The 14,299-nt window shown below is 50.9% G+C and overlaps 2 protein-coding genes across 6 annotated transcripts in view; one reads left to right on the top strand and one right to left on the bottom strand.

The window, feature by feature from the left end:
* The window catches only part of Tbc1d2b (TBC1 domain family member 2B), a 68,392-nt gene extending 57,941 nt beyond the window's left edge, over window positions 1–10,451 (top strand). For all 3 annotated transcript variants that reach the window (XM_005080713.4, XM_040740322.1, XM_040740321.1), the window contains exons 11-13: window positions 2,417–2,602; window positions 4,482–4,603; window positions 7,404–10,451. In XM_005080713.4, the coding sequence (XP_005080770.1) occupies window positions 2,417–2,602; window positions 4,482–4,603; window positions 7,404–7,599 (504 nt within the window). In that variant the 3' untranslated portion in view covers window positions 7,600–10,451. The remainder of the gene's footprint in view (window positions 1–2,416; window positions 2,603–4,481; window positions 4,604–7,403) is intronic.
* Window positions 10,452–12,467: 2,016 nt separating this feature from the next.
* Window positions 12,468–14,299, bottom strand: part of Adamts7 (ADAM metallopeptidase with thrombospondin type 1 motif 7) — a 38,887-nt gene continuing 37,055 nt past the window's right edge. For all 3 annotated transcript variants that reach the window (XM_013120983.3, XM_040740318.1, XM_040740320.1), the window contains one exon: window positions 12,468–12,866. In XM_013120983.3, coding sequence (XP_012976437.1) covers window positions 12,709–12,866 — 158 coding nt within the window. In that variant the 3' untranslated portion in view covers window positions 12,468–12,708. The remainder of the gene's footprint in view (window positions 12,867–14,299) is intronic.

Below are 14,299 nucleotides of genomic sequence, written 5' to 3'. Positions count from 1 at the left end.
TTTAAAAAGTTAAATTTCAAATAGAGGTTTTTCCTTGTACCTGTTTAACTGTGCTTTCTAAAACAAATAACAGTAGCATTTTTATTGTTATAGCCATAACAATATTTTAAAAAGCAGAACTTCAAACAAATATTTGCCATTTTAAAAGTTTTTGCTTGTCCTTTAGAATAACATTTTTAAGGTGTTACCATTTGATTAGACTGTAGCTATGTTAGTATTCCAGGAATCCCGGGAATGTTCACATCTTTCGTCCTAATTGACTGGGTTGTCCTAGTTAAGGTTACTATTACTGTGATGAAACACTATACTATTACCAAAGCAACTTGAGGGGGAAAGGGTTTATTTGGCTTACACTTCTACATCACAGGATGTAGGGCAGGAACCTGTAGCCGATGCAGACAGAGGCCATGGAGGGGTGCTGCTTACTGGCTTGCTCTTCATGGCTTGTTCACCCTGCTTTCCTATAGAAGCCAGGATCACCAGCCCAGGAATGATACTATCCACAATGGGCTGGGCCCTTCCCCCATCAATACTAATTGAGAAAATGCTCTACGGCAGCAGTTCTCAACCTGTGGGTCTTGACCCCCCCCCCATGGGTCTTTACCCTTTCACAGGGGTCACCTAAGATCATCAGGAAGCTTAGATATTTACATTACGATTCATAATAGTAGCAAAATTACAGTTATCAAGAAGCAACAAAAATAACTTTATGGTTGGGTGTCACCGCAACAGCATTAAAGAGGCAAAGCCTTAGGAAGACTGAGAATGACTACTGGCTTGCCTACAGCCTGGCCTTATGGAGGCATTTTGTCGGTCAAGGTTCCTTACTCTCGAATGACTTAAGCTGTGTCAAGTTGACACAAAACTATTGCACAGGGGCTTTGAAGATTAGTCCATGGTGTCCTCCTGGTAGGATTGTTCTGCAAAGTGGCCATCCGGTCAATTTCCCTATCAGCTGCTCTAGAGAGCATGACCTGCTCCATGGTCTCAGCATGATCAGACCAGAGCCCTCCTCCTCTACAGGCTGGCTTTCTGCCTTTGCAGCCTGTTCCTCTCCACCCTCTTGAAATTGTACCACTCACTACAGGGGGTCTCTTCCTAAAAGGTGCCCCGGGGGCACCCGCTGGTTCCTATCTTCCCATTCTGTTCCTGTGCTCTGGTCTCAGGTGCCACGTCTCTGCCATCTCCATGCCAGGCTCAAAAGTGAGATGTTCTAAGCACCGTTTCTTACCCCTCACACAAAGGGGTTACCTTTGGCAATTACCTTCAAGTAGTTTTGAGATCCATGCACCCTCCTCCATTTTCATCAGTTTGACAGGGCCCTCGGCCATCCAGTCTAGCCTTCCTGTTGCAACTGGAAGGATGGACCTAGAGAGCAGGCCTCACTGTTGGCCGTCCTGCTGAAAGCCTTGAGATGTTTCTCCTTTCTTCCCTGCTGGTTGCAGAGTCTGTGAGGAAGCTGGTTTCGTACAGACAGTAACCAAATGCACCTGAGTCCCACTCTATGATCTGAGCATTGTTCTTTGAAGCTTGTTTCTGTTTTAAACACACACACACACAGTTAAGTTAAATGTTGTGTGGGTCACACACAAAGCAGGGAAAGCCCCTTGGTGTGGCCTCTCAACCCTTTCCTAGAACCCTGATCCCTTGCCCACGTTACACTCATCCATTTGTCTAGCTACCCTACTCGACCCTTCCATCCTGTTGGTCATCCTCCAACCGTACTGAGCTTCTACCTCAGCCAGCACTGGTTGGCTGACATAACCTGCAGGGTTATAGCCACCTGTGACTCTTTTGTAGCCTCCTGTGACTTGCCTATCTTGCAGTATTTTACGTATCTCTTTTAATGCCCAGAGCAGCACGGTGGGTAAGTCAGCTACCACTGTCTTCCTGAGTGCAGAGCTGTTTAGAACATCCTTGTAGATGGGTGGACCCAGCTAACAAGACACACCTGCGATCCTCTGACTCTAGCGTGCCTTCTGCCCACCGTGCCCTAGTAAGCATGCTCATTGCGTGGAAGTGGGTAGTATGTCATATTTCATGTTCAGTGACTCACCGTTCCTCATGCACCTGTCAAGACTGCCTGGACTCATGGGAGTATTAGCAGGCAGACACCAGCCTGCCAGTTCTCCTCCGTACCCTGCTTTCACGTGACATGTTGAGTACAGGAGCTGCTTTCAGGCAACAGACTTCACTTCTCCCCATCCCCTGAGGAGAGTGCCATTTAATGTCCCTGCAGCATTTGAGGTCGGCTGCCTGTGGGCCACCGAGCAGCCTGGCTCTATGATGTGTCCCACGTGTACATCTGAAGCGGCTGTGTTGTTGCATGTTCCCGTGGGCTCCGCCCTCCCTTCTCTGTGGAGCAGCTGCTGTGGTTTGCAGACCCGGACTTCTCCCCGCTTTGTTCCCTCTCCAGGTGGACCAGCGGGTGTTCAGAGACCTCATGAGTGAGAAGCTGCCTCGATTGCACACCCATTTTGAGCAGTACAAAGTGGACTACACCCTCATCACCTTCAACTGGTTTCTGGTGGTATTTGTGGACAGTGTTGTCAGCGACATCCTTTTCAAAATATGGGACTCTTTCCTTTATGAGGGACCAAAGGTGAGTGTACTCCTTGCAGATATACATGCTTGACAGGCTGTGACAGACCATTGTCAATAGTGGCTAAGTGGCTGGTTCACCTGGAACTTGTGAAGTTACCACTGTACCAAGGTTACCTCAGTTTAATGTGTTCCTGCAGGCCTTGGAAAACAGCAGTTACTGACTCATCCTTCAGAAACCTCAGTGTGAATCTGGGCATGGCAGCTCATAGCGAGATCCTGCCTCAGAATAACTTGCAAAGTGCTGAGTAGCTTAGTGGTCCAGCACTAACTTTGCTCAGGTGAGGCCTCTGGGTTCAGTCTCTAGCCTCCTCCTACCCCCACATACCATACCACAGCATACCGTGAATGAATGAATGCATGCATGCCTGGTGGGTCAGCACAACAACAAGCCTCACAGTCTGAATTTAGTTCCTAGAATTAAACGGTGGCAAGAGAAAACCAACTTCTACAAGTTTTTCTCTGACCTCCACACAAACATGTGTCTACAAATGTACACACACCAATAAATAAATAATTTTAACTAAATAAAAACAAAACGTAACTAGGGAACATACAGTAGGAAAGCAATCTCCCCATATTCTGTTGTTTTCTCCCCAATTTTATATTCTTCTGTGTTTCTTAAGCCTATCCCAGAGTGTGCTGTTTTAACTTACTGTATCTTGGGGCTAGTTCTGTGCCAGCACATACAGGAGCTATGTTGTAGCATGATGGCATTCCCTCATACAGGAGTCAGAAATGTACATAGCAGCCCCTGAGGGTGGCCCATTTGGTTGTTTGCAATCTTCTGCCACTTCAGAACAAGCCGCACCCAGCTCTTTCTGCCCGTATGCACATGCATTTTAGATTTAACCTAGAATTGCAGGATCACAGATTAGTTCACCAGCACTGTTGGGGTAACACCAGATTGCCCCCCAACAAGGGCCTTATGAAGACTGAGCCATGGTGGTGTATGCCTTTTATCCCAGCACTCAGGAGGCAGAGGCAGGTGGGTCAAGGCCAGCCTGGTCTACATAGTGAGTTCCTGGACAGCCAGGGCTACAAAGGGAAACCCTGTCTCAAAAAATAAATAAATAAATAAATAAATAACCTTATGAGTTTACACTCCCAAGACAGTTGAGTGTATGTATTATCCCGTATGCAGATTTAGTGTCCAGCATAGAGTATTACCACTTTTATAGTCTTAGTTTGTCATTAATACAAAGAATTCTCAACCAGGAGTGTCAGCACTATCTTTGTTGGGCTGTAGATGAGTATGTGAAGAAAATCATGAACAATTTGACCCTGAAAATACTGCTTTCTAAATATGATGCTGTGTAGACTGACACAGGCCTTCAAGGCTCTTAGATATGGAAAAGCATTTTGTTCCAAAGCTTCCTGGACTTGTAAGGAGTTCATTCCCCCCAGCCTTGCCCAGAGTACCCCAAAAACAAATCAGCACAATCGACTGCGGATTTCACTGTATTGAAAAATCAGTGCGACCCCCTGCTCACCAGCCAAGGCTTTGTCAGCCCATCTGGAGTTGCAGCTTCACATTTTCAGTCAAAAAAGCCTGGGTTTTGATCTTATGTAGAACTGGTTCTTAGGTCAGTATTCTTTGTTGAATACCTAAGGTAACCAAATGTGAAAGGATTCCACACGTCTCACTTCTTAGGAACGTTTGTGATTTGGGCTGAACAGTTGGAAACCACAAACATTTGTTTTTCTGTACCAAAGGTCTCTGTCTAGTCCTGGAGGTCACCCCTCAATTCAGGTGTCTGCCCGAGGACAGGGCCCTTGGGATATGTGGTCCAGCCAGCCCCCAGTTCTAGAGTCAAGCCTCACGACTCATGCCTAGCCACAGTGTGTCTTCAATTACAGTTTCCCTGGCTTTCCCTTAGGTTATTTTCCGTTTTGCCCTGGCACTTTTTAAATACAAGGAAGAGGAGATCCTAAAGCTGCAAGATTCCATGTCCATCTTCAAGTATCTCCGTTACTTCACTCGGACTATCCTTGATGCCAGGTGAGTTGTCAGGAATCCTCGGACTCAAGAGCCGTCCAGGGTGCCATGTGCAAGAGGGAAGTTCCTTTTCAGAGAAAGAAATGGGAAGGGCTATGGCCATCCAGTCATTTGAGGAGACAGAGATGAATATTCAATACTACTGAAAACAGTAGTCCCTGTGATAGTGCAGAATCGATACAGGAGGGATGGTAGATACAAAACAGCCCTGAATTTGATGGCTCCCAGCAGGAAGAAGCCTCCCTTAGACCATGTAGTGATGAAGAAACCAGGCTGGAAGAGAATGAGGCTAGGAGGAAATAGCAAGAGTTGTGCCTGACAGAGATGCCTCCAGGCACAGCTGTGGGAACAAGTGTATTTAGAGACAGTGGGAGGGGGCACTCAGCTTGTGCCAGGGTGCTGGAGCTCATGACTACAGCCTAGCCTGGCTCCTATAGACTATGCTCAGGACTTTGAGCTTTATTCCAAGCATATTGGAAAGTCGCTGAACACATGCTGGGCCACCAGGAGAGTACACACTATTAGACGGATCTGGAAAAGAAAGGTGGTAGCCTGGAGAGGTGTTCTTGGAGATGAAGACAAGTGGGATGGATTGAAGAAAGTCAGGGTCACACACACACACACACACTCACACACACACCCCACCTCTCAAGCCACACAGTTATTTCCTGCCTGAGCTGCCATTTTTCCCTACGCCACAGTTGGTCATTGCTCTGGCTCTGGCGGCTGAGGTAGACATCAGCAGTGGGAGTGGTACCAGAAGCCATTCTGGGAGGCGGTCTCTGTTTCTCTTGAGGAGTATGTTTTCAAGAAAGGCTTAGGCTCAGTACTAACACTAAAAATAACCTGATTTGTGCCCCGAGGGAAGGGGTTTGTAAGTGTTCGCTGTGAAAGATTGATGAAAGGGTTAGAATGAGGGTTTTGTTCATCTCAAATTGGTCAAGATTAAGAATGACTGAAGGAGGCTGGGCAGTGGTGGCGCATGCCTTTAATCCCAGCACTTGGAAGGCAGAGGTAGGTGGATCTCTGTGAGTTCCAGGCCAGCCTGGTCTACAGAGCTAGTGCCAGGATAGGCTTCAAAGCTACACAGAGAAACCCTGTCTCGAAAAAAAAAAAAAATGACTGAAGGAATTCCCACATGACAATTAACACTGTGTTGAGAGCATTTTGGTTCAAGTACAGATTCTGCCTCACCCTAACAGTCTTAAGGGGAATGTCAGGGCTGCCTGGAGATAAATCCCTGTCCTCTACTGCCTGCCACCACAGGACAGAACTGGCCATTCCCATCTTGCTTGATCCTACAGCGCCACCTTGTGAGTGGCTCCTGAAACAGTTTCCCCTTTGCTATAGAAAGTCAGGGTCACCGGGCTAAGGGGTCAAAATGTGTGCATCACTTCCAGTTGCCGCTGGCCCCTACTCCTGCACCTGGCCACCTCCAGGGAGGTTGCTGAAGCTGCAGGTGCCTTGGTCCCACCTCCACACTGGAGTTCCAGTACTTGAAGGAGCTGCCCACGCTCATGGTCTGAGGAGAGGCAGCTCTGCAGAGTTGATAGGTCTTACAGAGATGGGCAGGGGTTTCTGTAGCCAGGTGCATTCTGGAGACTTGGGATGATGCAAGGTTGTACTGGTCGGTGTCTGTGGCAGGACTTCTGGGGGTCCATGAGAGGCTGAGCATACAAGACCAGTATTTGAATCCTCTTTGTACTGCAGCCTGGGCCCTGTCGCATTTGGTTCTATCCAACTAGGGTAAATTAATAATTTAGTAACCTTGTTTACACTTTCTGTAGTAAAGAATGAGTTTTCTGGTTTATGGAGCCTGTGGCGCACATAAGAGGAAGGACAGTGGTAGGCTCCTGCTTCTCAGTCTCACTGATGTGCCCCAGTGAGATCCCAAACCTGGGCCTGAAACAACACCTGGACATGGTCAGTTAACCTTGGTGATTGCCCATCCTAGAGCATATGGGGAACTTGGCCTGAGAAGAGAGCCAGCCAGAAGCTTCCCTTGCCAGAGAAGCTGTTTAAGGATAAGAAGGAGAAATCCTGACGGCTGGCATATCCTCTGTACACCTATGCTAAGTGTCGCTCAGACACCTAAGGAGCAGAAGAGATGGTTTAAAACCAGGCAGAGGATAAGGGGCAGGCCTGATAACATGCTGTTCCCACAAGTTTATAGTGTCCATGGCAAATAAGATAATACTGCTGTCAGGAAGCAAGGCCATGTCCCCAGCAGAATCAGAGCAGTGAGTCTGACTCATGAATGCTGGAGAACAAAATCAGGCATCCAGAAGATCCTTAGCACTATCTTTATTAAGCACTGACAAGCTTAAGACGTTGTTTCAGTTGGTGCCTTGACAAACTGTGTGTGCCTCTGGGAACTGTGTCTTGGCACAGGTCACATTGCAGACAGGGTCTGATGTCTGGATATGATGTCATTGCCATCCATGCCTAGTCCATTGGTGTCAGGCACTTACTATGCCCTGTCTGACGCTGGCCCTGAAGAGTCATCCTCATTGACACCTGCTGCCAGTGAGCTCCAGGTTATTAGTGCCTCCATGTGGGAACCATCTGGGGTAGCACCTCTATCGCTCCCAGTGTGCAGATCAAGAATCAGGTGTAAAGGGTTCTTCACTTAGGCTAATCCCCTTAGCCTCTGGGCGAGCCTAAGATAGGGCTGGACTCCCAAGGTGACATTCCCCCACCAGACTCTCAGCATGGTACTTGCTCCCTTCCCTTGTCTCTAGACAGTGCTCTGAGCACTCACCTGAGCTCTCCTGATGCTTGCCTCTGCCCCTTGTCCCACCAGGAAGCTCATCAGCATCTCCTTCGGGGATCTGAACCCCTTCCCCCTGCGCCAGATTCGGAACCGGCGAGCCTACCACTTAGAGAAGGTCCGGCTGGAACTGACAGAGCTGGAGGCCATCCGAGAGGATTTCCTGCGTGAGCGGGACACTAGCCCTGACAAAGGCGAGCTGGTTAGCGATGAGGAGGAAGACACTTGAATGAACCCCCACCCTAGGATGCTGCTCTTCTTGCCTTCACAACCAAAAGTAGCAAAAAGGACTCTGGGCGTGTCTCTGCTCGTTCAGCTGCCAGAATGTAACATCTGTGGCCTCTGGGCATCTGCTGGGCAGATGTCCCAAACTAAGTTGCACTTTCCCGTCTCCCATTTGGGGGCAGGGGTCTGATGGCTTTACAGCCATTTCCATGTCATGGCATCCAGTCACGTGCATCACAGTCATGCGTGCTGCCTGATTGGTGCCTCGCCAGTTGACTGTTTCCAAGGACCTGTTTACAGCGTCTGCCAGTTGTGTGAGTGTTTGACCCTGCAAAAACTGCTATCTCCACATCTCCCCATGCTCTTTTTATTCAAGGACAGCACTGTGGAGGAATGCAAACAGGGCTTCAGCGTGGCTGCTTCCACAGACAAGAAAAGGTCATCATAAGAAGAGGAACCTCTTAAAACAGCGAGGGCACTTCTTATTCAGAATCAACCTTCCTAGATAGCCTGGGAGCCCTCTGCTGGTGGCTTCACACTGCCAGCCGCAGCCCCTTCTGGACACAGCCCTTCAGACTGTAGCCCTGCAGACAGCCCCCATACTTCTCATTGCCAGCTGTTTTGCCAATTACTCTGTCCCAACTTGCAGGGTCTGGGGGGCTGGCACACTTCCAAGAGCCACTGTGGAAAGCTCTTGTAGCTGGGAGGTGACTTGGAGATGCCACTCTCCAAGTGTGACTGGATTGGGTTCCAAGTGAGCCTTGCAGTAGGCCTACCCCTGCGAGAAGTAACATGGGGAACTTTCAGATGTGGCAGGGCTGTGGCTTGTGGGCTCCTGGATGGCAGTGGCCAGGGCTCTGTTATCTCATGCCCAGTGACTGGGTGGGGATTGGGGCTGACTGCCAGCTCCCTAGGTCTGTGAGCACCCTGCTTGAGGATGAGCTGATGAGCTCTCCCCAGGAGATCTCTTGTCTGGATCCTTCTTGTTCTCAGCAGGGAGCTGGGGTCTCTGTGGCCTCAGGCACAGTGAATGCTGGGGACTTGGAACACTTCCTTCTTGAAGCCCAGAGAGGGTCTGAACAAGGGAGGCTATTTTTGCTCAATCCTAAGCGTCCCTGATGGGCGGCTGTCATGAGAAAACATTGTCTAACAGTATTATCGGAACACAAGGGAAGCAGCCTTAAGTGGACTATCTTACACTACCTGGAAAAAAATCGGAAACAATCCTTAGCTAGTATAAACACAGTCAGACTGAGAATTGGAGCACGGCAGTTGTGAGAGATCTTTTTCCATGACTGGTCTTCCTGTTTTTACTGTCCACTTTCAAGCACTTGAATGGCTGAGTGGTTTTTCCGCATCTAGATTGCGCTCAGCTTCTCTGAAGGTTGCTTCATTTATTACCATATAAAAGGAGCTGGTCTCTATATTTAGCCAATAGCCTTTATCTCTTTTCAGGTATGGAAAATGTCATCATTGTGTATTAGGATGGTGGTCTGAGGCCTGGCTTCCTTAGGAAACTGTCTGAACTGGACCATGGTCTCGCTGCTGTTCTCGGGGCCTCCCTGGTACCAAATGCTGGTGTCACCCTTGTGAAATGATGGCTGTCAGCCTTGGGGACAGCTGCTAAGGAGGTGCAGGAGGATGGGGTTGGAGCCCCGTGGCTGGGCTCCCGCTGCCATGTCAGTCCAGATAGATGTGTTTGGCACAAGTGCCCTTCGGGCAGGGCGCTGCTTTTGTCCTGGGCACCCAGTAGAGGATCTTCAAAACACCTGGTGATGCTGGGACATGGCTAGTGTAGAATAGTGTAGTGTATGTGAGGCCATTCCCTGAGGCAGCATTACTTCCCCAGGCAGTTGGCATCAGTGCCAGGGAAAGTCTCTAATGGTCTCAGAGGAAATGCACGCCAGGCTCTCCTCCCTGGGATGAAGGACTGGTATGTGAGAAGGCATTGTGGCCCTCATTCCAGTGAGGGGACAGATGGCACAGCTCCTCCCAGTGGCAGACCTCCAGTGAGTTGAGTCATCACCTCCCACTCCCTCATCGCTGAGACCTGTCTTTGCCCTCCAGTGCCCCTGAGGTTCCAGACTTCAGACCCGCCAGCACGGCAGGCAGGTACCACTGACGTCGGGGGCTGCCTCATGCTGCTGCTCACCTGAATGTTTACCCAGCATGCAGCCCGTGCTCCTGCCTGGTGAGCCTGGTGGGCTGAGACACCCGAAGCATAGACTAGAGCACGCGGGGGGAGCACCCTGCCGTCAGTGCCCCAACTGGTGGGACTTAACCAATACTTCAACTGTTAATACTTTTATATTTTCACTACATTTTATATTTTTATAGACTATTTTATTAAGGGTTTTCCAGATGCTGTACGACTTTTATATAGCAAGTTCTATTTTGTGCGCACAACTCCCCTGTATGTATTTATATCAGCCCGAGCCTCCCAAGCTGCAGTCCCTGCCACCCCACCTTCACCCTAAGCTTGGCCACCACTCACTTCTGCTCACCCTCTAGTGCTACTTCCAGCCGTGCTGACAGCTGTTTACTTCTCCGATGTTCGCCATGTTATGTTGATACAGGAAGTACTCGAGGCGGGACCCAGCCAGGTTTTGTTATCTGTGTCGCGGCACACGCCCCTCTCACCCTGTACAGTGCTGTCTTCCTGATCCACCCGCCTCTGGGTGGGCCTGTTCAGGGAAGTCCTTGAAGACCGAGGCTGGATGCTCGCCCAGTGTCCGACTGGAGGACTTGAGGGCACACCACCAAGTGACTGTCCTTTTGTGTCACGGCAGCTTTTGTGTTGATCTTTGAGTTAAATGTTAGACTCACAAAGGGAGAAATAAACTAATTTGTATTACATTCTGCCTTGAAAGGTAGTTGTAGTCTTTTGTGACAGAAGCCTCTGCATGGTCTTGGAGCAAGGGGTGTCCATTTTGGTGGCCTCTCCAATCTGCCAGCCTCCTGATTCTTATGTCCCTGCCCTTGGTTCCACTGGGAGAGAAGGAACAGATGCCCTTCTTAGCATTGGTAGGCTTGAGTGCCTTGACTGAACTATGGACAAGGGCTGAGGGCAGAGGCCGAAGCCATAAGTGAGATACTGCCTGTGTCTGTAACCGTCCTTACCACCCCCCCCCCGCCCCTTGGGAGACAGGTACCCCATTACACCAGCTGTGCATGCCCAGCCTGAGTCATGGTTTGTTTGCCTCCTGTCTGGGCAGACAGCTCAAGCCCAGCTGCCTCTAGGGATTCCCCCAGCCATCTCTGGAAAAACACAAGAATGATTAGGACCAAATGTCTTTCCAGGAGGAAGGGGGGAGGGACAGGGCTCAACCTGGTAAACTGCTGCTCTTGGGGAGACATGGATTTATTCGGCAAGGCTGGGGACTGGGGGAGGAAGGGGCTCCTGGGGTCCCACAGCACTGTAGTAATAGCACAGGCCAAAGCTGGGTCAGGGACTCCAGGTCTCTGCCACAGTGCCAACCCCTGATGTGTATGTGTCTGGAACGAGGAAACTGCTCTGCTCCCATCTTTGTGGGGAGTTGCCATGGGCAAAGTTGTAGGAAGCCATTACTCAGAGTGTGGGTCCCCAAGGCCTCTTTGGGCCCACAGGGCTGCTGCAGACATAGGCAGGAAGCAAGCCCAATGCTCCTCCCCCTCAGCATGGTAGTAGTGCTCAGATGCGCACAAGCCACCAGTGACTTGGTCTCCTGAGTAACCTTGCCTGTGTTTGGCCAAGCCACATCCAGACCTGCCTGCAGCGTGGACTAGGAGGCAGGGGCTCAGGACCTATACTGGACCCGCACCTCCTAGTCACTTCCCTCCTCTGTGAACCTCCCCTGCTCATGTTCAGGATGAGATGGGAGAATAGGGAACCCAGAGCTAGACAGAAACGTTTACTCCTGAGAGCAACAGCCACCCTCTCCACTCCTGGGTAGAGGAGTCCGGAACTGGCACAGCGCTGGCTGGTGACCCTGCTTCCCAGTCTTAGGGAGTGATTCCAGTGTCCCCACATTCTCAGTGATCAAACGCCTTCATGCTTCCACATACGCCTCACTCTGGAGAACACAGTGTGACGAGTGTCCTCTCAGAGAACCCCAGTGCCTCGGACACGGAGGAGGGCTTAATAATGCCTTCCAGAAGATGTCAGAGGACAAGGCACAGCCAGAAGCAAGTCAGGCAAGGGCCAAGCCTGAGAGGAAGGCCTGGTTCTCCCCGGCACTGACCAGGGTCCAGAAACCTCTTCAAAGTGCCTGCATGCCCAGCTGCAGATCTGTCAAGTGCCTAAGTGGGAGACAAGACAGCCTCAGCTGCATGAGGACACGTGGCTCCACGCCTGTGAAACCCAGGACTCTGAGGGTCTTAAAGGAAAACAGCAGGCAGGGGTGCAGATTGAGTAGGGACAGTGAAGAGGACTCCCTGTGCCCCTGCCAGCCTGTAACCCCCTGCAAAGAAGACCTGCGTGCTCCTCCTGTGTAACCCTCTGTAGATGCCTTCATAAAAGTCATCTCCGCCCACTTCAAGAACTTCCATGTCCATATCAGGAATCTTTGCATGGCCTCTGTGCTGGCCATACTGGTCTGCCCCGCCCCCCCCCAGGAACAGAAAAGCTGCTGTCTGCTGAGGCTTCAACAAGGGACAGGGCAGTAGCCAATAGATAAGAGAGGTAGGTAGGTGCTGGAGAGATGGTTAAGAGGTCCTGAGTTCAATTCCCACTAACCACATGATGGCTCACAACCATCTGTAATGAGATCTGGTGCCCTCTTCTGGCCTGCTGTATACATAATAAATAAATCTTAAAAACAGAAAACAGAGAGGGAGGGTAGGTAGGTAGGATCACATTGGAGAGTCTTCAAATGCAAGACAAGGCCAAACTGCTTTGAAAGGGTAGATACTCATTTATGTAAAACGATAACAAATGTGCAAACTGTTAGAATAAAAAAATACCTTTTCTGAGAGGAACAGGGGTCCCCAGCCTGCCATTGCACAGGGATGGGGTTAGCACCATTAGGGCACGAGGAGCAGGGCTCCACCGCAGCCTGTGGTGGGGCGCTGAGGTCTGTGTGTCGTGGGTCAGTTTGTCTGTGCGTTCTGATGTGCACTCTGCTCAGGCCTCTGCTCAGCGTCTGGCCACCCTCTGATGGCCTCGGGAAGGGACACCACGGCTGAGCGGGGGACATGAGCGACAGCACTGGGCGCGGATAGTGGGTAGCTGGCAGCGGCCCAGGAGGCGCAGTGTCTCACAGAAGCTGAAGGACAGGCGATCCCGCTCACAACCTGGGAATGGGAAGAGAAGAGAAGAGAAGAGAAGAGAAGAGAAGAGAAGAGAAGAGAAGAGAAGAGAAGAGAAGAGAAGAGAAGAGAAGAGAAGAGAAGAGAAGAGAAGAGAAGGGATATAGTGGGATGGTTACAACCAGTGGACATGGCACCCAGACCGCACGTCATCGCCTAGTAATTAGACTGAAGGACCCTTCACCTCGGTAGCCTTAAGAAGAGTAGCAGCCAGCAGAAGACCCCATTTCTGAAGAAGGTTCCCAGAATCAGAGCCCCAAGTCCTTAGCTGTGGTCCCTGCCTCACCTGTCCTAGGACTGCTAGCACCATTGGACTTAACTTTGTGGAAGAAAGGTTTTGAGGCCCTATCCTTGACCACCTCGGGAGGCCATGAGATGCCCAAGAGCCTGCCCAGAAGTGATGCAAGCACCATCTTCATCCGGGCTCCATCACGGTTCCTGACAGGACCAGGTCCACAACTTGTGCCAGTATACACCACTCCGCATCCCTGCCACCGTTAGTGCCTCTGCTGCCGCCACTACACCCTGCCCTCCCCCCAGCCTCCTGTGGGCCGCATTCATCCTCAGCTTTGGTGTGGCGGGACAGCCGCCCATTTCATTGGGTCCTGAAGCCCAGAAAACTGGACTTGGCCAGGGCCACAAAGGCACCTAAGGCTGTGTGCAGGCCCCTGGTGTCAGGGCACAGGAGAGGGTGACAGCAGCTGAGGCTTGGCTGTCTCTCCTGGGAAAGCTATTTGGGGAAGTGGCTTGCTTCCAGAACCTTGGCCTCCCTCCCAGTGCTACTGCTTTGCTGTTGCTGCTGCTGAGGCCACAGCTGCCCAGACCCCTGCTTGCTTCTGCAGTCTCCCTGGGGAGGAGGAACAGGCGGGCAACCTTAAGCCCTAGTCTGAGACATCCCCGGGTGCAGCAGAGGGCACAAGCCAGCAGAAAGGTTCTCTGCCCCACCTTTTAGGCAGCAACTCCAAACTCGACCTGAACACTAGTTCCCCTGGGTTACCTCAGGCAGGCCCACCCACTGGGTGAAGGTTTCCTCTTGATAACAGCCCCCACCTCCACGGGGAAGTGACTAGGCATGTCAGTCGCTTTGCCATGGTGATCACACACCCTGGAGTTTCCAGGATTTCCAAACGTCCCGTCACACAATCCCACAAGCCATCAAAACATCCTGGAAGCTCCAGGAACTTGGGATCCAAGAGTATTCCCTGACTGGCAAGAAATTTGTCCTGTTGGTGAGCATTGTGTAGCAGCCTAGTCACTTCCCCAAGTCCCGCTGAGCCCACCCTCCCCATCTCCCTGGGGGACCTTGCAAGGCCACACAGCCTCCGAAGTCAGGTTATTTCTGGTAGAGCTTCGGTTTCTGCCTTCTCCCTCTCTGCACCACCTGGGATCATAGCTAACCCCAGGCCCTGCCAACCTTG

This window comes from Mesocricetus auratus, unplaced genomic scaffold (genome assembly GCF_017639785.1).
Source record: "Mesocricetus auratus isolate SY011 unplaced genomic scaffold, BCM_Maur_2.0 Super-Scaffold_100691, whole genome shotgun sequence".
NCBI lineage: Eukaryota > Metazoa > Chordata > Mammalia > Rodentia > Cricetidae > Mesocricetus > Mesocricetus auratus.
The sequence above is the reverse complement of the archived record's forward strand: the minus strand, read 5'-3'. Positions and strand labels throughout refer to the sequence as shown.